Here is a 23407-nt window from a genome sequence, read left to right as displayed (position 1 = left end):
GACAATAGTCTGTGTGACTGATCCTACATCTTGTCTTTTCTAAACTACTAAAGAAAGTGGTTTCCACATAAATACATCAGCTCTGTCCTTTAACCTTACATGTGCTGGGCTCAAATATCTGGGCATTAATGTTACACGTACATTATGTCTATTCAGGTAGTTATGCCTCGCTTATGACTTACATCTGATTTTTGCTTCTTTTTGAGGTAACAATCATCCTCTCTTCGACTGGAATGATGGATATTGTCATACGTTTTTCAAACACTGCTGTTATTCTTAACAAATCCTTTTTTGTCAGTTCCTTTATTCGAGATGCACAGCCTCCACGGGGAACTCCAGGCCTCGAGGGCCGGGGTCCTGCAGGTTTTAGACGCGTCCTTGATCCAACACAGCTGGTTTAAATTGATAAACGAGGACCTCAGCATGACTGTGCCTAAGGGTCTCACACTGACACAATATAAAAAAATAATAAAAATAAAATAAAACACCACACACACATACAAGTACTTAATTTATTTAAACAATTTTAAAATACACAAATACAGTGGTATTACAAATGAGGAGCAAAAGTTTTGAGGTGGGAGTGAAAAGAAACGATTTCCCATGATCCACAGAAAGATGCATTTTGGGACATGAGCAACCATCTCCACAACGCACAGTTCAAAGCAAAACTGACAAAAGGAGAACTGCGTGAGGCAGACTGCAAAATCTATCCCATGTAAATTGGACTTGCATTTATTATAGCCATCAGTGAAACGAACAAGTTAATGCATCACTTTTTTTGATTTTCAAGCCCACAGGTGAAGTGTATGAAACAAAAACTGCCTTAGCGGGAATTCTAATGGAGTGAGGCATTCCCATTCCCTCCATACACTGTCGTCATCATCCAAAACCAGGGGCTCATGTGGACCTGGTAGACAAAGTAGGCGCATCCTATACACAACGACGAGTACAAAATACCACGACAACCCCTTTCCCCTTTAACTACAGAAAATCGGCCTACGTTACATTGCAATCAGTGTACCACATCGACAGTTTTCTACTTTAAAATGTGCACGATTCAGATTGAGCCACAGAGAGGAGCCGTGCGTGGCTTTTAGTACCACTGGGACTCGTCCAACCCGCCCCGCCCACCTTTTTTAATTAATACTTGCTTCATTTGTCTCCAAAATCATTCTGTTTAAACCAATCCTGTCCATTTTCTACACAAACTTTCACATTATTTGCCAGACCCTCTGATGTGGGTCAGCACCAGACTGAAACTAATGATCTTTATTTTCTTTATATCAAGCTCCTTCTATGCCAATTACTTTTAAAAGTCATTGCAACATAGGCTGCACAGTACAATTCTAAACTGTGAAGAAAAAACAAACAAATGCAGGATCAAATACTACCAGGAGGTACAAACTGAGGCCATGACATCTGAAGAGTTGTGGCATTTTTTCATTTTATCTTTAACTTGCTATCGGCAGAATGGATCCCAGCTTGAGGAAAGTACATTACCAGAATCTACCTTTTTAAAAGGTAACCTCAGTAATTTAGTCTTTAGCTCACAGAAAGTTGCGGCATTTGCAAAATCAGACTTGAAGATGGTTTAAACGTACAGCTGTTTTTCTCACACGTAAGACACGGCAGCACAGTCGGCTCAGAGACGCCCGCTGTGTTTAGGTGACCGAGTGCATTCTGGAGGCAGCACACACTGGCGGGGAACACACTGGAATATTAGCTGCAATCCAACACCACACGCACGGACTGGAGAGTCGGCAGGTTAAACAGCAGCTAATGTGTGATCTCTACTAGATGAGGGCTGCAGGTGCAATCAGGAAATCAGGTTTGAGGGTCAAAGCGTGTTTTCACAGTTCCACCCTCAGACTTAAACATCGATTTGTTAAAAAACTGTGAAACCCCCATTTAAGGCAAATCAAAGACACCTTACCCAAGCGGCTTGCGCTGCACTGTGCAACCATGATGTAAAATACTTTGCGATGTAACAAACTGGGTATCAGTAAAATCCAAGTCATTAAACTGCCTTGGAGCCTTTCCTCCAATGTAATTAATCCTTTAAGTTTCTGTCTTGCAGTTCTGCTGCGTTAAAACGTTTGAGAGATTCGTTTTTGTGGCTTCTACTAGAGACACGTGGAGACAAGGAGGCTGCATGGAGGTTGAAATCATCCATGAGTGTTTATTAAGGTTTACGAAGAAAGCTGTCAGAGTACGCGTGAAAAACAAAACAAAATCTTTGGAAGTAGATGGACAGATGGTCTAGAGTGAGGTTGAGGAGGCAAAGGAGACAAAAAAGAAAGAAATACCCTCAACATGTTTATCCCACAACCATTTGAAGCTTGTACAACCCTAAGATAACCCTAAGACAGAACCACACAAACACACAAAAACCACATCACTATGCACTGAGTTTAAAAACAATTTCTCATCCGTTCGGTGCGGACACACCAGCCTCCAGACTAGATCATCGTTTCATTCACAGCTTTTCCCACCGCAGCCACAAACCTGAAGACACACTATATGTGCTGTATGGTTTTTTTGGATTTACTACAATGTCCTGGTTGCAACGCACCTGAGGTGGACGCAGACAAAAACAAAAACCCCAAAACATCTACTCATACCATTGGGATCATTGCAAAGAGAACATTAAATCCCCTGTTAATGTAACTGTAGAGCTAAACCTCAAACACCTAAAATACAAAATAAAAGAAAAGTATGCCCACTTGTGGGATTTAAACAGTCATTCAGGACACAAAAATAGAGTTGAGGCACTGCTCTACAACACTGCCACGATGGATCACGTGTCTCTGGTAGTTTTAATAAATCCCACAGGCTAATTTTGACAGCTAACAGACATGTCATTCTCTCTTGTGAAGTCTGGCCAGCTGGTGCAGTACAATTTCTCTTAATGATTAAAAATAAGTAAAAACAAAAAGTTGGGGGAGAAAAAAAAAAAAAAAATAGGAAGATGATGCCACAGAGAAGTGAATCCATGGCTTCATCAACAGCAAGGGGGAGGCAGGAGGAGGAGGGGGGGTTCCAAATCTTCCCACGGAGAAGAAGAGATGCTGCGGCTGCTACTTTGCCCAAATTGTTGTTAAGGCAACCAAACCGTACTCCACCTGCCCATCTCTCTGTCACATACACACACTCACACTCATTTCTGGCTGTGCACCTCTTCTGTCGAGTGAACAGGGGAGTAGCCAGATACTTGTGCAATCGTTGGTAAGTCCTCCGTGTAATCTGCAAAGTCCTGTTCATATGTGTAAGTGTGTTGTGTGTAAAGTGTGCGTGTGTGTGTGTGTGTGTGTGTGTGTGTGTGTGTGTGTGTGTGTGGCTGCAGGTGGTACATGTTGAGGCCTCCATGGTGCACAGCTGGATGAGAGGGTTTCACCGAGGGGCTGCAGACTGGAGGCCACTTGGTGTGACCCGGGACAGAGCCTGAAAGAAAAATAACGTCACAGTTTGAGCAGGGAGCACATAACTGGAAGTTACAGTTACTGCATGGTTACTATGATGCTACAGCCAGCAGCCTAGCTTAGCGCAAACACTGCATACTAGAGTTCTGCTCAAAACCTTGGGCTAGAATGAACACTGAAATAGCCCATTTTATTTCATTTATTTTACCAAATATCCAATATGTTAATACTAATAAGATTCAGTTAATATTAAATGCCCCATCATAGTTTGATGTAGGCAAGGAGCAACCTCAGAGGCTAAAAAAAATAAAGACGGCAAGAAGTGCCCACACGGCAGATCCTCTCCAACAGTGAGCCATAACACTCCTGTGTTAAAAAGGCTAAAGTTACATTTAAAAGTGAAAATGTTTACAGGCTGATACAAACACGTGGACGTGACTGCCTTCATTAACAAAAGGAGGCGCTGTAACACACAGCTAAGCCTCACTTTCACAATATTTTCCAAAAAGTGTACTTTAGTTTCACCGAATTACAACGAAAGATTTGATTCATTACTCGGCACCAATTAGCAGATATCTGTGTCTGTGGATTACAAAAGTCCAGTTTCAGCCCAGCCTGCTAAACAAGCTTGGCTGTATTAGCTGATAACCACTCTCACCCACAGACAAACCTGACTCCAAAAACAAATAAAACAAGATGGCTGCAGCCACAACACAACAGTACAGTCCTGAACTTTGCAGCCCCGAAGCAAACAGGTGACAGCCTGTTGGCTACATCCACCCATGCAGACCATGCTTGCATATTTGCACCCTTGGAAATGAATATGATCGTCACTGCAAAATAGACAAGCACTGATGAAGCTTCTGTGTGCAGAGCTGAATCTAAACTGTGTTTGCACCGTTTCTCTTCCCCACTCATTCTTACATTCTGTGTAGAGACACTGCTCAAGTAAAGATAGCATTTGGGCTTGATTTTAGACTTCAGCGGGAAATCTACATCCCAATTTGCAATGTAGCTGGAAACGCCACTTCCCCCTACACCACAACCTTCACTGTTCAGGTTGCTGCAGGCTACGTCGACCTGACGTGTGATTACATTTCCCAGGAGGTGCGCATCAGCTTCTGGTTCAGAATCAGAATACTTTATTAATCCCGAAGGAAATTAGGGTTACAGCAGGCAGCACGCTAATGGCGCATGCGCACTTACAAAGGAACCTTCTGACCAACTTTACACAAACATCACATTGGGGAGACATGTCAGAAAGGTAGGCTGATAGGAAAAAAAACAACAAAAATACATAACATGAGGTAAGAGGAGGAGAAAAAAAACTCCACTCAGACTGAGCTCCTAGTGGGAGAACAGTTTGATAACAGAAAAGACACCTCAGCACAAAAAGCACATGACTATCAATACACCATAGAAACACAAGACAAGCAACAGGGGCGGGTAAAGGGTGAGAGAGAGCCGGTGTAGACAGCACATCCGGTCCTGCAGCATGTCTGCGCTGGTCCAGTCGACCGCCATCTTCCCCGGGAGGGGACAAGCATCGAAGGCGTTTGGAAAGGGAGGGGGGATCAGTGTGTGCATATCAGTGTATGTGTGTGTGTGTGTCCATAGTTCAGCTGAGACAGTGTCCTTCGCCCTGCCAGGCTAAGTAAACAGTCTTCCAGCCAACCCAGGTGACCTTGCATGGAATGGGAAGAACAGTCTAAACACAGTCGTTATCAGGGTGTTTTTGTTCGGCTCCAGCCTTGAGACCGCAGCTGGCGCCGATGGGGTCTCCGCATGAAGTGATGGTGGTTTTTACTTTAGTGCGAACAGCTCATATGAATTTCAAAGCTGTTCTAACAGTCCAACACTGGTCTCACAATCTCCCGTTGGAGAGCCGCGAGCTTTCTATGATGTTATCCAAACTTACGTTCCGTGATGTTGTCATTCTTTTTGCCCAAAGAGCAGATTCTGAGAACTCACGATCGCAGTGCACTTCCCCAAGATTTGATCCAATTTGCGCTCAAAGGTGTTGTTCGAGCTAGCCCCTCCAGATGTAATCCAGTTTTTTCCACTCAGAGGTCTTGTTCTGAGTATTCACGGCAGCCGTGTGTTCTCCAAGATCTTATCCGTGCTGCACTCAATGAGCCCATTTTGAGAAACTCACGCCTCTCCCATCGTTTCAATCCCAGCGGGCAGCCTTGTGGGGGTTTGAACAGCCGGTTCCGCTTCCTTAATTCTTCGATAAGTCAGGGCCAAGCCAGCTCGGATCAGCAAGAACCATGTTATCATGGTTCCGAATAGGTAGATATCTTCAGCACTCAGGCTCACCCGAGCCCAGACTTCTCGTTGAGAAGGGGTGTCAATTGCATTCAGAGACCAGTTGATCAAATCCATAATTCCTCTTTTAGGTTTTAGAGAACAGACTGTGAGAGAGTGTTCCAGGGAAAAGTAATTCAAAAAACACGAGACTAGACAAGGACACAAGAGGCTAAGCAGGGAAGATAAGGGCAGGAGAGGAGAAAAGTGCGACCGCCTTCGCTGAGAGCCAAAAGAGAAGTTACTTCATAAGTTGCGATGCAGCTTTCCCACTGAAGTATAATTCACACTGAAGTTTATGTACTACTTTGGCTGTGTTTCCCTGTGAATATACTCTTGTATATATGCTGAAGAAGCCAGTGCAGCAGGTACAAACTGACCAATCAGGAGCCAGCCAGAAGCATAAATGAGCTGGATGCCTACCTAAGGACAAATCACCGGCCTCCATTGGTTGTCCTTGGAAACACTTCTTTGTTTTTGTTCTGAATAAACAAAAGTTTCATGTAACTTTCCTATTTTCACAGACTTTGTGTTCTATATTTGAATTTTCTCTTCATCATACTGCCACAACATTAAACGAATGCTCCATAAAGCTATAGAAACAAGTTAATTATGGTTCATTTTATTCATGGATAAATGTAACTAGTATGAAACTGACATGCAATGTCTTATCCCGTGTCTGTGTGTGGGATAATACACAGAAATGTTTCACTTTTTAAACACTCGATTAAGAAAAAAGAAACAAAAACGTCAAAGTGACTGGAGGAGACCGATTCTTTTCATTTGTTCAGCAGTTCTCCACTTTGCCCTCTGGGGGGCGCGGAGGTCCACGCAAAGAAGAGAACAAAGGACTTAATGAAGCCTTTAAACAATGACCTCCTTTGCTCCATGAGTGCTTTTACGCTTATTTTACAAACTGGGAAGGACTGTGTCAGTGGAAATGAATCAGTACAGATACTGTTCAGTTTGAACAGAGGGAAAAGGAGAACATGTATGCATGTGGTGTCTGCACAAACACTATGTTCTCTTATGCTAGACGCTTCCTGTTTTCAGGATTTGTTGGGCAACTGAGCACAAATGATTCAAGTTCTTCTTATTAACTGACACGCAATCATAAAGTCCTCCCAGTAAACCGACTGTTTCTAACGACAATGTTTTATGGTCTGCCAACCTGCACAGCGTGTACCCTGCTACTCAGTCACTTGAGATATGCCACAGCCTAAAGAAATGTGGCTGCAAACAGCTGTCTGCTGTGGATTTTCAACATGATATTTGTAACGCAGTTCGTGTTACCTGTGAGGACATGCGGGATGTTTCCTGGCGTCCTGTCAGGTCTGACGAGGAAATGTTGACAGGGGCTCCCCGATGAAGGCGCATGCTCACCTTCCTCTCCTTCTCCATACCTGAAAGACAAAGAAAAGGTACAAGGGTAGGCTAAATATTTCAGCAACTGTTTAAAGAGAAGGAAAAACAAAACATATTTTTTGCTCACCTGTGTGTGAGGCGGGGTTGAGCGGGGAGGGGGCTGCAACTTCCTGAGGGGCTCTGGCTCTTCCTGAGGCCGAGGCCATACCTCTGGCCCCGGGGTTCCTGCTGTGCCTCATTCTCTCATCCCGTTCCCGACGCTCCCGCTCTGCATCCTCCACGGCCCTATTGGCACCCTGACACACAAGACAGCTGAGGTTATTAACCTTTAAGACAGCTGCACACTTAAAAAAAATAAACAAAATAACAAACATGCTGCATGAAAATGCATCTAGGCAGAATACACAAGGCCATTTAACAGTGGAAGGTCAACTTAACATTATGTTACACAACATGTTTATAGCTGCGTTTATGTCACTGAGAATGCTGATGTTCCAGTTGTAAACAGAAAGTACACATCACCCAGTTCTTCTCAAGTTTGACTCATATTCTGCTTGCCAATGAAATTCCTAAGAAACACTGTTTGTTTTTGGCACAACCTTCTAACGAAAGCACTTATATAATTAAAGTAAGACAGTAGTGAAAAGCACAAAGAAAGTCTTCTTAGATGTGAAGCTATAACTTACAAATTTCAGCATGTTCCAGTCAAAGACGTAGTCGTAGGAGAATCCCTGCCTGTGGAAGAGGTTCCTGAAGAGCTGGCGCAAGTATGAGTAGTCGGGCTTATCGTCGAACCGCAGAGACCGGCAGAAGTTCAGGTAGGTGGCAAACTCGGCTTTGGGGACAAAGAGGTGTTTAAAACATTAGTGTTGGCTAACACTGATGTGGTGCCTTTATTCATAGGTACATAAGAGCACTAGAACCTACACGGGTAGCCTTTGCAGAGGACCTCAATGGGTGTCGACATTTTTTTCTCGCTGATGCGTTCATACTTCTGCCTCTTAGTGGCAGCTTTAAGGCCTTGCCAAGGCAGAGACCCCAGGTTGAAGTACATAAGGACGTATCCCAGTGACTCCAAGTCATCCCGCCTGGACTGCTCTGTAAATGCAGAGAGAGGGCCAGGTCAGTCGGGATCTGGACGAATCAGAGTTATTAATCATTAGTTTGTGGAGGTCGGTCTTACCGATGCCCAGATGTGTGTTAATGGAGGCGTAGCGGGCGGTGCCTGTCAGGTTCTTGTTCTCGCGGTAGGGGATGTGTTGGTGCGTGCGTGCGTCACGATATTTCTTGGCCAGGCCAAAGTCGATGATGTAGACGAGATTTCCCTTCTTGCCCAGGCCCATCAGGAAGTTGTCTGGCTTTACGTCTCTGTGGATGAAGTTCTTGGAGTGGATGTACTCAATTCGGCTGATCTGGAAGGAAAAACGGTGGTTAAAAATGAACACAAGGGGTCATTCCAGGAGCTTAACCAAAGTAGATATTTGAAATCAGTGAAGAGATTAAACCGTCCTGCACTACTGTACATACAATTTGTGATGCATCTTTAACATCAAGTGTAGGACCAGCATTCCTCATTTTATTCCTTTTCTTTTTCCTTTTGGGAACTCACCATCTGGTCAGCCAGCAGCAGGACTGTCTTGAGGCTGAACTTGCGAGAGCAAAAGTTGAACAAGTCTTCCAGACTGGGACCCAGCAGCTCCATCACCATCACATTGTAGTCACCCTCAGCGCCACACCATTTTATCGTTGGAATACCCACTGCAAGAAATGTAGGGAACACAAGGGTCACATTTATAGTTTGGTTTGGTGCCATTTTGTTCATGTTGGCACTTCAGTGAGAACCACAAGCTGACACTAAACTGTAATAACTTGATGAAACTGCAGCCACTATTAAGGCTGGAATGTGCAAGTCCTCAAATCAGAATCCTAAAAGTCAAATATAGGACTTTACAGGCCTGTATAAGGAAGCCAAAGGTCAAGCGTGTTTAGTACTGACAGCTGTGACTCCTCCACAATCACGTCTTCTGTTAAAGCAACCCAACAGCAAGTCTCATGGTTGCACACATATTAACACATTATGCTCATAATTACATGTTTGTCAATATGCTATATGGGGCAGTGATCAGAAAAAAACAGAATAACAAACCTTTGGTAAACTCAAACTAAAATTGTCGTTTTTGGTTTCAAAAACTGTCTGCCATAATGTGTCAATCTGTGATGCAAGCATGTGGTTTGATGTTGGGTTGTTTGCAGAGGGGGACCATGGGTAAACCATTTTTGATTAATTGGCATTCACTTAGAAAGTTTGTAATTTCAATCCCATTTTTGTGTTAAGGGATTAAAATTACAAACTTTCTCCTGAACAAAGTAGATTTCCCTCCTTGTGTGTATGCATAACAGTATTTCTACTCCGTTTTTATTTTTGGTGTTTTAAACATGTGCACTGGTGAACACGTTTCAGGGTTAAATCTGCAGAAGTCTACAGACGTATGTGAGTCTGATCAACCATCACTGCTGATGGCAGTGTTTAGCAATGATGTCAGGTCTTCACACTATGAACGTGTGCAATGTCATTTCCCTTTTCTGTGGATCGTATTACAGACAAGCTTGTGTGTTTTGAGGTTTTTGAGCAAACACAATTAGTGCAGCGCACATACACACTTTTCTGATTTCTGTCATGAAGGGGTTTTTCCAAGTAAGCAAGTCACACTGTGTATATGTAAACAGGAAATGCATAACACATTTACTCTGCATGCATTATTTAGAAAGAAAAAAAAAAACAACTTCCTGAAACAAACTTATACAACTCCAAATAATAAAAATGGCTCGACTCCTGCCCTCATACACAGAGGCCAGCTGGTTTCGTAGGAGCCGGTGACCCTGCCAAGGCAAATAGACCATCTGGCATTTCCTTCTACAGGCAAGCGGCAACAAAATGCTGGTGCTCAGCAACACACACACAGCATAAGCTATTTATATACATACAAACACAAATACATCTCACAGTCTGAGTCGGCTACTGTGCCCTAATAAATCTAACTATGCTGGAACTAAAATACAAATGCATGTGGGGACATAGCTGTGCATACAGACAAACTGCTGACTTCTAAAGTTTACTGTTTTAAAGGCAGACGCCAGTAGTATAGACGACATGAATCAATAAGTCACAAAAGAAAAATACATTTCAAAATGTACATTTCATGCCACACAGTAATAGTGTAGTAATATACAGTATGAGGTACAGAAATACAAACATGCAAACAAGTCTACCCCAGGTATGATGTTGCAGACACTACTGAGCTGGCAGAACAATTAAACTTTACCCATGCTTACTGACTCAAAGCAGCAAGTCCTTTCTTGCTTCTTTCACGTTGGAAGTGTGTGAGCATGTTTCAGAGTCAGATGTTCTTTTCCTTTGCTCTTGGTACCTTTGCAGTGGCACAAGGGGTTCTTTAAGCTATGCTAGTAGTCAGACTATCAGCCAGTTAGCTAGACTGAATGATCACTTTGGTTTAAACTTAAAAACAGAAAAAAAAGAAAGAAAAAATCAACAGGAACCATTCACGGTGTCTATCGACATTAAACAGTAAATATTTTTCCCCAAACAGAAATTTCTCCTAAATACAAACTATATGCAAATCATTTTTCTTTTGGTTTCTTCAACACCAACAGGAGATAAGTACAGCTTTATGTTTTTATCGTGCCACGATACTGTGCAAATTTGAATATTTTTTAGTATCAGTGGTGCATAAAAGACCGGGTGCTAAAAGACTGTGCTGCGGACCTGGCGGACGTCTTCACCTCTATATATAACACCTCGTTGTCCTGTTCACTGGTACCATCCTGTTTCAAAGCAGCAACCATCGTTCCCATCCCAAAACAGTCAAATGTCACATGTCTGAACGATTTCAGACCTGTGGCACTCACCCCCATTCCCGCCAAATGCCTGGAGAGACTGGTCATTAAACACATCAGAGCTGCTTTTCCACCATCCCTGGACTCGCACCAGTTTGCATACAGGGAGAACCGGTCAACCGAGGATGCGATCGCCACAGTGCTGCACACATTACTGAAGCACTTGGAACACAGGAACACCTATGCACGGCTCCTCTTTGTAGACTACAGCTCGGCTTTTAATACCATCCGGCCATACAAACTCCGTCCCAAACTCCACCAACTGGGACTTAACTCCTCTCTGTGCAACTGGATTGTGGACTTCCTCACTAACCGTAGACAGAGTGTCAGAGTGGGTAAGAACACCTCTTCCACCCTTGTGGTCAACACCGGTGCCCCTCAGGGGTGTGTTCTGAGCCCTCTGCTATACACTCTCTTCACCCATGACTGTATTTCCTCCTGCGCGTCCAATCTCATTGTTAAGTTTGCAGATGACACTACAGTGCTCGGACTTATTTCCAACAATGATGAGACAAACTATAGGACAGAGGTGCAACAACTAGAGTCATGGTGCCACGACAATAACTTGGTCTTAAACACCAAAAAGACCAAGGAGATCATTGTAGATTTCCGGAAGAGGGGTCATAACAACCATCTGCCTCTCTTCATTGGCAGTGAGGCGGTGGAGAGGGTGAGCAGTTTTAAATTCTTGGGGGTAACTGTGACCGAGGACCTGTCCTGGGGCAACCATATCACCTCAGTTGCACGGAAGGCCCAACAGCGCCTCTACTACCTGAGGAGACTGCGGAGCGCACACATTCCCAGATCTCTGATGTTGAACTTCTACAACTGTGCCATCAGCAGCGTTCTGACGTATGGATTTCTAGTGTGGTTCCCCAGCTGCACCAAGGCCGATCAGCAAGCACTCCAGCGGGTGGTGAAAGAAGCTGGCAGAATTATTGGAACAAGTCTGCCAGAGATCAGTAATATCTTCCCCACTCGCTGTCTGAGGAGGGTGCACAGTATCCTGCGGGACCAACATCACCCTGCGCGCCACCTTTTCCATCTGCTGCCCTCAGGGAGAAGGTACAGGCCAGAACATCCAGACTGGCCAACAGCCTGTATCCACAGGCTGTGAGGCTCCTGAACTCTCTGCCCCCCTCTCACGGACAATAACCATATCCAACTTCTTAATAGCAATGAACTGGTCTGCATTGGTGCATCATATCTTTATTCTCTTCCCCCTCCTGCCCCCCCCCTCTTTCTTAAATAGATAACTATCATATCTGATATCATATCTCACAGTACAATAATATTGAATGGGTTGCATTGTTGTATTTTGTCATGTTTCTCAGGTCTTTGTCTGAATTTCTACGAACATTATTGCTAAGGATTGTCTTATTGCATTGGAGTCACACTGGGTTAAATATGTACACTTGGGTTTTAAGGGGTATTTATTATTTTCTTCTTTTTTTGGGTTGTATGGAAGCCCCAAACGCAATTTCATTGTTCTTGACAATGACAATAAATAAATACTACTAAGATTTTGAGGATGGCCCGCTTCCATGAAAATGTAGTTGTAACCTGTTACCTAATACGATAGAAAAAAGGTGTTACTTGTGTTTTTCCAACAGTCTCCACATCAGTCCTCGATTTATGAAGCTTGAACTGTAAAGAGCTTTTCAGCTTTACTGAAGTAAATAACTCTTTCTCTTGCATGGCTCAACACTCGTGTATTTATCTTTTATGTGATTTAAACTCAACGTTAGTGTGCACATGTGTGTGCGTGTACATGTCTATACATAGGAATAGTAGTGGTAGAATAGTTATGTTAAGCTATATAGTTTATGTCTTGCATATTTCCACAACCATATCCATAATCACATACTGTGTATGCTACTGTTGTATTTAGTGTATTATATTACTTATTTTTTATTTGTATTTTCCTTCTGATATCTGTTCCTGAGCTGAGGTAATGCAAAAATGTCCCCGTTGTGGGATCAATCATCTTATCCTAATCTCTACTTCTTGTTTAAAGTCAAAGTGGTGAAACAACAGCTATGACAGATGAGTTGAAACTGTATGACCTGTACGCAAAAATTACAGGAAAAACTGACGATCCAACAAGTGATTTGACAACAAGGTACAGGAGGAGATACTAGCAGCTGATGATGTGACAGCCAATGGTAAACAAATGACTCAGAGTATCGCTGGAGCACTCGGTAACTGTACTCCATAATGTCAGATAGCCCAAACAGTTCATGGACAATTACAATGCTAATGTTATGCTTACAAAAAACTGGTGTCAGAAGTGATTAATAGAGGGAATGGAGGAAAAAGGAAGGGAAAAATCATTTGGTGTGTGCTTTAAGCACCCAGCTATTGGGTGGTGTTCAGTTCAGGAGGGTCACTTTAATAACAGAAAAAAATGAATGAACAAACATCCTTTACCAATGTCTACCAGACAGCCAGTACGGAGCATTTTCTTTGTGGTTTATAATGACAAAAGTGTAAACCAGCCTCCATCCAAGTACTTTAAAATGATGAGGAACTTATAAAAGCTGCATGGATGCATGTGTGTAAAGTGAGTGTCATAGTGTACAGTACCTCCACCCTGCATCATCTTGTAGATTTTGCTCTCTATGTGGAGCTGTGGGTGTTTGGTCTTGACACATTCCAATTTGATGGCGACCTCCTCTCCAACAGAGATATCAGTACCTGGGCAAAACAGCAGAGGGGTTAGCTGCATGAAGATGCATTACACATTCAGTCAGAACCTATATTTAATTAATAAAACCCAACAGTATCTAATCAACAATATGAACAATGGGCACTGCGTCAGGGGTTAACACAATCAAGGGAGTATTATTGTCATGTCAAAGTCCAACACAACTCTGTCATGGTTATACAATTTAATGATGAAGATAAAAAAAATGTCGTTTTTATTATAATCTTATTGTCCTTCATTTATGTCGCTTTTCCAATATGGACCTGGGCAATGGGGCAGTAGGAGTTACAACAATACAACACATTATATAGCAAGAAACAAATACAAATGATATTCAGTACAGACAAGTGGATACAAACACGTGAATCGTACAAAATAACCGATTATTACAACAGCAACCTTAAAACCCTGTATGGTGTACCGTCTGTGGTTTTTACACATGCAGATAAAGAGGAACTAGCGACAATTTATAGCTAAAAAAACAACTGATGGGGAAATCTTTAGATAAACAGAGATTGCAACATTGAAGCAGCACACAGAATGATGTAGGACAGGACAGCTAGCAATAACATGAAAAGCACAATGACAGACAGAATCCAACTTCCTTAGGTCTGGCCTGCTGCAATTTTCAGCTTTACTGACAGTGAAGAAATGACAGGAAAGTGGAGGGAGAGAGAGAAAGGGGAAGGGCCTGCTCAAACCGGCGCCCAGGCCTGGTGCATTTACAAAGAGCAGATCGCCATAATCCAATAAAGGTTAAAAAAACAAAACCTTTAGAGATCAAGTTTCCTCACTTGGACAGAGAAACAAGATTTAGTCTTAAATAATGCCTTTCAGTGTGAGTTTTAAATGACACATACTGATCTGATGATACGCAAATACTGCATATCATTTGCATAAAAATAGGAGCAATTGATTTTTATATATATATATATATATATATATATATATATATATATATATATATATATATATATATATATATATATATATATATATATATATATATAAAGTTGGACTGTTCTAGCAGACAAGTAATTTAGAAACCAAGTTACAGCATCAGCAGATAAACCAATATTGCATCATCAGCTGTGCCATAAGCCTCTGAAAATCAAGAAAACAAGTAACAGTCCATTAGATCAATGTGATTCACTACTTTAAAAGCAGCAGTTAATGTGCTGCGTTGTCATTTAAAGGTTTGCTTTATCAACATGTCACAGAAAAAACATAAACCAGCACTTGGCTGGTGGATGAAATTAGGAAGCCTTGCTTGGGTACACAAGGAAATATCAGTAGTTATTAACACAGCAAAGCCAGCCAAGTGTAAGATACACCAGCCAATTTTGTGTACTGGATGTACTTGTACCGTGCTCTTCTTTCATACATCTACGCTCTTATTCCTCACAACTATCCTTACATTTAGATACGGTTTCACACAATCAAGCATTTTGGGAAATGGCTCTCAAACTGACAAACTCATTTCTTCCCAATCACAGCCATAGAAGCCAGTTCCCTCCACATGAAAACAGCAACTGGACACCAGGTTATGTAATGCCATTACACACACTCTCACGCATACAGGATCTCACACAAGGAACTGTTCAATCATGTAGGCCAACCAATGGTGTATCAGACAACTCTAAATGATGTCATTCGGCTGGAACGAGTAGCAATCATGGGTGGGGCTTCCAACTTGCACCCTAACTGTTTAATCAAAGTTTTTAATACAAGAACAACACTAACAGGGTGAAGAGGACTTCATATTTATTTTGGGTTTTTTAAAGCTGCATGAGTATGCATGATGCACCTGCTGCTCCTCATCTACGCAGTTAAATTTGACTTTGATCTACTCCAAGCTAGCAATCCAAACCCACTGTCAAATCATTCGAGACAGTTACTTTAAAGTTTATCCAAATCACTTGGTCATCTGCACTCAGAAATATTTTTCTCTCTTAGCATACATTTTCTTATATATCCTATAAAACTAGAAGCAGAATCAATGTCACTTTTTCTCACCAAGCAGAGAAAATCTTATTATGATTTCTTTCAGATAACAGCATATTCTCCCTGCTCCATTAAAACTGCCACCTGCATTTGGCTCCTCCCATTTTTTCATGGCCGATTCTTTTTAAATGTAAGTTCTCAGAACTGTTTCTCATGTACACACAATCCATTGTATCAGTATTTTAGTGTAACAGATAATGACTTCTGTTCACAGTAAACAATAATGCATTGTGATAATGCATTAACATCATACACTTTTCAGGTACATATCCCACTGTGGACTGAAATGCTGTAACTTGCTGTATGTGATTTAATTGACTGTGTGCACATTAGCATATGCTACTTCCGGTGCGGAAACTCCTGTGGGGAGCTTTGTTTCCGGTGTCCTATTCGCGCCCAGTTTACGGTCCAAAACAAGTTAAGCAAATGAATGAATCAAGCGGCGATTTACATTTCTATAGATGTCTTGGGCATTTACTCAATATATCTGTAAATGATGTTCATCGACTTGTCGATATTTTTTCCCCGCGCCTCAGAGCAAAAGAGAAAAGGGATTCAAATGTTATATTTCTCAGCTGTCCCTCGTTTACAGCGGGTGTTACGTTCTAAAAATAACCAGCGATAGGTGAAATCAAGTAGCCAATTTTATTTTTTGACGGTGCAAAACGTTTCGTGGACATACAGTACTGCACTTCAGAGTCACACTGCTAGCGATCGATGCAGCGATTCTGTACTGTACAGGAGAGAAGTCACGGAGGAGATCGTCTGCAGCGATCAGGACACAGGACACAATGTGACGTAAAAAATAAGCATGCAAGCTTGCACTAAAAAAAAAAATTCTGCGAAACAGCGAGGTGAAAGGTGAACCGCGTTATTAGCGAGGGACCGCTGTAAATTTTAAGGTAAGTCACAACATACTCTTCGTAAATACTAATGTATAGAAACCGTTACCAGCAGTCATTAATTTTTTGTGTGGCTTTTTTCACAGTTTATTAACATGCTGTGTAGGTGTGTACTTGACTAGCTGATCTCGACATAACGGGGGAAACATCTGGTTTGACTATTCTTCACCTGTAGTTTGAATGCTGAACATTTGCCTGTTTAAATCATGAGACCAGTCACTATACAGAGATGTGCTTCTGAATGTGGACGATGTGTCTTCTGCTGCAGTGATGCAGTTCTGCTTGTGTTGAGTGATGTAAACAACTGATCGATCTAAACTCTTTAAACGTCAAAATTGATCATTAGATTTTTTATGACACAACAGTGGTGAGTGTTCCCACCTTCTGCTCTTTGTAACTTAACGCGATCTTTCCGTTTTCGAGTTTTGGATCCTTCAAACCAGGAAGTTAGCATGTTCTCGTGCACAGGGTCAATTGCATGTAATGTAATATACAAATATATAACATGTATATGCATGCAAATATGTGGATCCCAGGCAGAATACATGAGATCTATCTGGCACAGAGAACCCACAACAATCTAAATAAACATTTCTTTATGGATTTCCCTGCAGAATTAATGTTCTCCTATTTGAAATGCCAAAGTAGTTCCTGAACATGCAGTAATCTATTATTCATTGGTGGATTGATATAATTTTATAGAAATCCAGTTGCATAGTTATGCAAAATATGTTTAGTTTTTAAAAACACACCCTTAGCGTTTCTACCCTATTAAAGCTTTCAGTACAACACAAAGACACTTAACTCGAAATAAGTGTTTAATCCAGTATGTGCTCAGCCAATCGATTGATAAATCAATCCGCAGTCACAACGAAAAGGCTTCAAAGCCTCTTTATGGGGAGAACTAGCGTGTGTTTGACTGTGGTGTCTGCTCTCTTGCATCATAGGAATGTGATTTGCCTGGACACATTTCCTAGAGAATGTAGTCCCCCACCTCCACCCACCAACAACCCCCTTCTCTCAACCACATGGTTTTAAATGCGAGGCTGGGGGCATAGATGTGTTTGTCAGTGGAACACCCCCCCCCCCCCCCAAACAAAAAAACAAAACAAAAACACAGTGTGTATGTACATGGTGTGTGTTTCTATCAAGTGCAGTCCTGCTTGTGAAACGTGTTCTGACATGTCTCTCCACACTGGCTCACAAACAAACACAGGCAGGCTACTGAGACTCTAAATATGCAAATATTTGACGAGATTTGCATAGAGACCAGCGCACAAAACTGTGCTGTAATGACTATATAGGAATAAAAACAAAACTCAGCATTAACACACTTTATAGAATCAAAGTTGTTTTTTGCCATAAGCATAATAGAAATATAGAAATATATTACAGACTACCATGATCGAGGCAAACAGGCAGAGAGTAAATCAGAGAAACTGACAGCACAGGCAACACGATCCAAGTAAAACCAGTCAGACCAGCAATCCCCAATAATGCTGAAGCAGGTCTAAGCTGGCATTTCACACAGAAGATGACCAAGACTGCAGTGGTTCAAGTCTTCAGTGCGAGGACTCCATTGAACTAAGGCTTAATTTAGGCTGCATTAACATATTCTACGATCAGTTAAGAAAAAAAAAAAAAGACTCAAGATTGCTCAATACCAAAGTTTCTGGGCTGGATGAGACAGCGTCATTATAGCTACTGTTGACACCATAACACGGCAGATGGGAAGCAACGGAACGCGTCATCAGTTTGAAGACTGACTCACCGCCAGCATTAGTTCTGAGCACATCATAGGTTCTTTGTTATTATGGCAGCCTTATAGCAACCTCACTGTTATTTTTCCTTGTGTAAGCAGACCCATCCCTTTTGGTATACTCTACTGGAAGCTTTTCAAAAATCAAAAGCTGGGAAAATGTTAGACAAGTCTCAGGTAGCTAAGTAACAGGCTGAGGTAGAGTTTGGAGCTCTGAACACTTTGAAAAACAGGTTTTATTCTTACTGATAGTGATCAATAATGCGGTGTAAAAGAAATACATCAATGGTTAAATTTACGTCAATACAACGCATCATCACAGCATATCAATATGGGTAATTTTGTGACATTTTCCCACAAACTCACTCAAGTTTTTTCATGGCTGTAGCTCAGGTGGCAGAGCAGGTCAGTCACTAACCAGAAGGTCGGTGGTTCGATCCCAGGCTGCCTCCTGGCTGCATGCCAAATATCCTTGGGCAAGATACTAACCCCATGTTTGCCTACTGGTGGTGGTCAGAGGGCCCGGTGGCGCCAGTGTCCGGCAGCCTCGCCTCTGTCAGTGCGCCCCAGGGCAGCTGTGGCTACAATGTAGCTTGCCGTCACCAGTGTGTGAATGTGTGTGTGAATGGGTGAATGACTGAATGTAGTGTAAAGCGCTTTGGGGTCCTTAGGGACTGAGTAAAAGCGCTATACAAATGCAGGCCATTTACCATTTACCATTTCAACTTTGCACTGATTACGTATGAGAGTGTTCAGTGCCTCTGGGTGAAGGGGTGTGGTAATCGCCCTAAAATTATAAAATATTAGTCATAAATACAGAGTACAATGATACAGAATAGGGATGTCACAGAACCAATACTTATATGCAGTGTATGTACTGAAGCAGCAACTCTTCCAGATCTGAAGGGTATTCAGGTCATTCAAGTTACCACGATAGCGTTTAATACGAACAGGCAGAGCTAGCTATGAAGGTACTTTGCATTTACTTTGCATTTGTAAGGTGGATTCTCATATTAAAAATGCCACTAATAAGTCAGGTTTATTTACAAGCAGTCATTGTGAAACAAAAGCTCAGGCTCCACGCTGCTGTCAGAGAGGAAATGTATAAAATTGTTTATTTTTGGCAAATTTAGACCTACACCAAGGCCCCAAAACAACAGCATTATTTTAAAACCTCAAATTTGTAGACTACTCTAGTAAATTCAAATCATAAAAATATTTTGCTGAAAGTAAGTATAAATACATTCACTTTAAATAACTCTACAGAAAGTCAATAAGTCGTATTTCTAAATTGTTGATTAAAATAATTGTACAACAGAAAGACATAAAAGAACTTTGCCTAAGTTAGAATCTGTAATTGGCCACAGAACTCCAATGAAAGACCAACATTTCTGTCCATCTCCCAAGTTTAAACTTTAGATATTGGCAGTACTTGAATGCTCCTTTTCAGGCGATACCAAACAAGTATTGACGTCTGGTGCTGTGATGAGGGGAAAACCTTTACAGTTCAAGGAGTTTGGACAATGATAAAGACCACATCCGGATTTTTGAACCGTGTTTCAACATGCACATCACCCAACAGATAACACAGCAAGAGATTCAAATGGAAGATCTTTGGAAATACAAGATGACTCAGACCTTGACTAAGCGCTTGTGTGCTCTGTGCATAACTGGCATTTTGTCGTGACAGCCTCTCAAAAGTGGAAAAGCTATTCTACCACTTGTACCAGAATATTTGACAATCCACATTTGCGTCCAGTCACAGCACACAGAGTACAAGGCTTCACTCCAAGAGCTGACCTCAATCCTGCTAACAACAACCGATCTCTCGCACAATCCACTGCTCAGCCAAGCTGCTCACACATTGTCAGCATTATTAACGCGCTGTTTTCACACACTGTGTGGGAGCCTTAATGTGGGAATGACTGTGAAATCCAGTTGCCTAAACTGTCAAAGTTTCATTTTCTCAAGACTTTTAAGAATTTGTTTACTTCCTGGAGATTTTACTTCTCCAAATGTGTTTGACTTGTTCAATTCTATTATTCACTTAAAGTGCAAATTTGTGCTGTAAGACTTGGAAAAACACCTCTGCACAATGCGTGACTCTCTGTTCTGGCTGATTAACAATGTTACATCACATTATCCACCAGCCAATTGGAGGAGAAAAGAGGAAGGGAGGGAGAGACAAAACCACAAAGTGATTATGCAAGCAGCTGGCAGAGCTCACTATCAGTCGAAACAACGCATCACGTGGAAAGCAAACTGGATACAGTTGATGCATTAACTTCCACTTTGCTCTGTTTAAAACGTTGCGTTTTAAAAATAAATGCATTTATGAATCTGAATCTAAGCACTTTGTTAAACCTGCAGTCCACCCTGCATAATTTCTGATTTCACAGATTAAAAAGTCATCTGCTATACTGCAGAGGGCAACATGATTAAATCATGTACCGTAACAGCCGTCAGACACCAAATCTTATTCGTTTTTTCCACAAAGAAAAATGTCAAAAACCAACAAGTCTGGGTAAAACGCTATATAAACTATGTACACAGGTTTGTCCCTACAGGAAACTAGGCTTGTTAACCAATAATCAAACACATACTTTATCCTTTCAAGTAAAATTTAAATATGAATAAACTATTAAGTCAGCTGCAGCTTAACTGCTCTAGACTGAGACCTTAACACACTACATGGGTTGGAAAAACCCAACACTAATTCAAGAAGGGACAATAAATGCTACTGGTGTAACTCTACATGTTGTGCTGTTTAGCATTTTATCATTTACTCAAAAAAAAAAAAAAAGAAAAAGAAAAAAATGTTACAAATTAGCCTAAAAAATTTAACAGAGACTATTTATTACAACTGGACTGATCGTGTTGACTTTCATGTCATAGAATCACAGGAAAACCACAATTCCAACTTAGACAGCAAATTCAAAATGCTTAGTGATTAAATTAAACTGATGATGAAACATTTAACCAATCATATGTACCTATCTCACTGTTTCCTGAGTAAGCGGAAACATTGCACTTAATACTGTGTAACATATACTCAATTGTTACCAAGTCCCAGCAGTCAGAGCTGACCATTTTCTCTCCTGGTTGATTAGAGCGCCGTCAGTCACAGAATAGTCAGTCCACCACCAGAGAAAAACTCAAATGAATAACCTCTACATTTGTTTAGATGACTAGGTTTTAAGCTCAAAAATGTGATCAGCTGTTCTCCACTGCTGATGCCAAAAACCTCCAACATGGCCACAAGAGAACACATTACAGCAGCTGATGAAGCCCTGTTAGAGAATGTTTTTTGCATATTTATATTCATAGCTCAGTTGGAGAGCTCAAAGAAGATACACTTCCCTCTGCCACTATCGACTTCCCCATCACACAATAAATTATATCATTGCTAGCAGCCAGTATTAGCCCACACAGCCTGTGCAGTAAATAATATTCAACATCTACTGTTCACCTATGCCAGAGGAAGGACATCCAGTTCATTATAGTAAGGACTGATCCACCAGTAGTCCAAAAGTGTAGATGAAAAACTATATGAACGTGTACCTTAAACCAAACAACCAGTACTATACTCAAAGTTACCCCCGCCTGTCTCAGCAGGCCATAGAGCCTCCTTTGATCAAATGTAGTCCCAAATATACCATCCTCACAGATTGAATAACTAGGTTATCATTTTAATAAATAAAGATGTCTTCAAAAGTATCTTTAGGATATAAAGGACCATATCCTCCTCACTTCTCAAGAACACTAAGGTAGTCTTTTTAGTGCATTTATGAACAAGAGGAGGAAATTAAACCGGTCTGTTGTGTTTAAAGAAGGATGTTCAGCTTAAGTAAATAAACGCTGGATATCGGTTACCAAAAAAGCTTAAATGAAAGCCTGTGGCCTGATCTGCTATTTTGTTCGAGACTATCACTGCTGCTGCTTCCAGGGGAGCAAAGACTGGAAACCTATACATTAGCTATCTATAGGCAGTGGACATTTAGTTACACAAGAGCCGTCAGTGTCAATTCTTATCGTTAGGACGATTAATTTGGACAATAATTGAATCTTGTAACAGAGAAAATGCTCTCGAAGTCAAACACAATGAAGAATGATATCGTTTATTATCAAATGTTTTATGGCAGCGGATGTCACTGCTAGCTCCTTTGCTACACAGACTGATAGCTTAGTAGCTAACGTTACTGGGACTAAACACAGAACAGCTGATTGATTGTGAGCTCGAATAGGAAACCCGGAGAAGATGACTTATTGTTAGAGACGTCTATATTATAACGAGACTAACAACGGTAAACAATACAAAAATGTTGTCCGCCAATAACTTACCTAGGTAGATGTCTCCAAAAGAGCCACTTCCAATTTTCCTCCCCAGTCTGTATCGGTTACCCACTCTCAACTCCATGGTAAGCAAGCTTCAGTCGGCTAGCAAGCACGCTCGCTAGCTCGGAAACAGCCAAAAACGTCCTGGTTTAGAACTCAGCCTTATTTAAAAGCACCACAGCCAAAAGCATCCAACGCAAACGAGCTATTCAGGCGAAGGACTGACTCTTCTCTATGCTGTCGCCGGATGAGGTCGATACTCACAATCTTTCGCCTCTTGTTTTAAAGTATTCCTAACTTCATAATGTGACAATATGAGGTTCACTGGAAAGGTTAATCGTTGTACTTTCTGCTCCTGGTGTTTTCTGTGCCGATACACTTTAATTCTCCACGGATGAAGGCGGATTTTGAGCAGGTTACTTTTACGATTCTGCTCTGATCCTCTTCGTCTGGCTGCCTTGTCTGCTCTCTGTGAGGACCCTGTTCAGCACTTCTCTGAATGTGTCTGACATCACTTCCCTGCAGGGTGAAGTGGGGGAGGACGCTAATCAGAGAGCCTATTGCAGTAGAGTTCCCAACAGATACCACTAACGATAACGGACCCAACCACATCTCCAGCCTTGGTAGTTTCTTCACTTTGAACTGTTACAAGAGCTAAATTTAAAAACGTTTGCTTTTAAATAACCGGGAA

General features: G+C 41.6%; 1 protein-coding gene across 1 annotated transcript; it reads right to left on the bottom strand.

Annotated features, from left to right (window-relative positions):
- Positions 1–498: 498 nt before the first annotated feature.
- csnk1da (casein kinase 1, delta a) lies at positions 499–23208 on the bottom strand. Its single transcript, XM_080905447.1, has 9 exons — positions 22723–23208; positions 13596–13706; positions 8704–8852; positions 8278–8506; positions 8022–8192; positions 7781–7929; positions 7222–7390; positions 7023–7132; positions 499–3444 (listed from the first exon to the last, which is right to left on the bottom strand). Exons 1-9 carry the CDS (start codon positions 22796–22798, stop codon positions 3394–3396), a joined length of 1215 nt encoding a protein of 404 aa, XP_080761573.1. The 5' UTR covers positions 22799–23208; the 3' UTR covers positions 499–3393.
- Positions 23209–23407: the final 199 nt, after the last annotated feature.

This window comes from Rhamphochromis sp. 'chilingali', assembly GCF_963969265.1.
Source record: "Rhamphochromis sp. 'chilingali' genome assembly, chromosome: 15".
NCBI lineage: Eukaryota > Metazoa > Chordata > Actinopteri > Cichliformes > Cichlidae > Rhamphochromis > Rhamphochromis sp. 'chilingali'.
Note: the sequence above shows the minus strand (reverse complement) of the source record. Positions and strands in the feature narration are given on the sequence as shown.

What these genes read in the sequence shown, in the direction of transcription:
- csnk1da (XM_080905447.1), bottom strand. Translation starts at nt 22,798, where the DNA reads ATGGAGTTGAGAGTGGGTAACCGATACAGACTGGGGAGGAAAATTGGA. An exon ending in CAAGATGATGCAGGGTGGAG is followed by an intron (nt 8,853 to 13,595) that starts GTACTGTACACT and finishes CATTTCTTGCAG; the next exon opens with TGGGTATTCCAACGATAAAA. An exon ending in TAACACACATCTGGGCATCG is followed by an intron (nt 8,193 to 8,277) that starts GTAAGACCGACC and finishes CTGCATTTACAG; the next exon opens with AGCAGTCCAGGCGGGATGAC.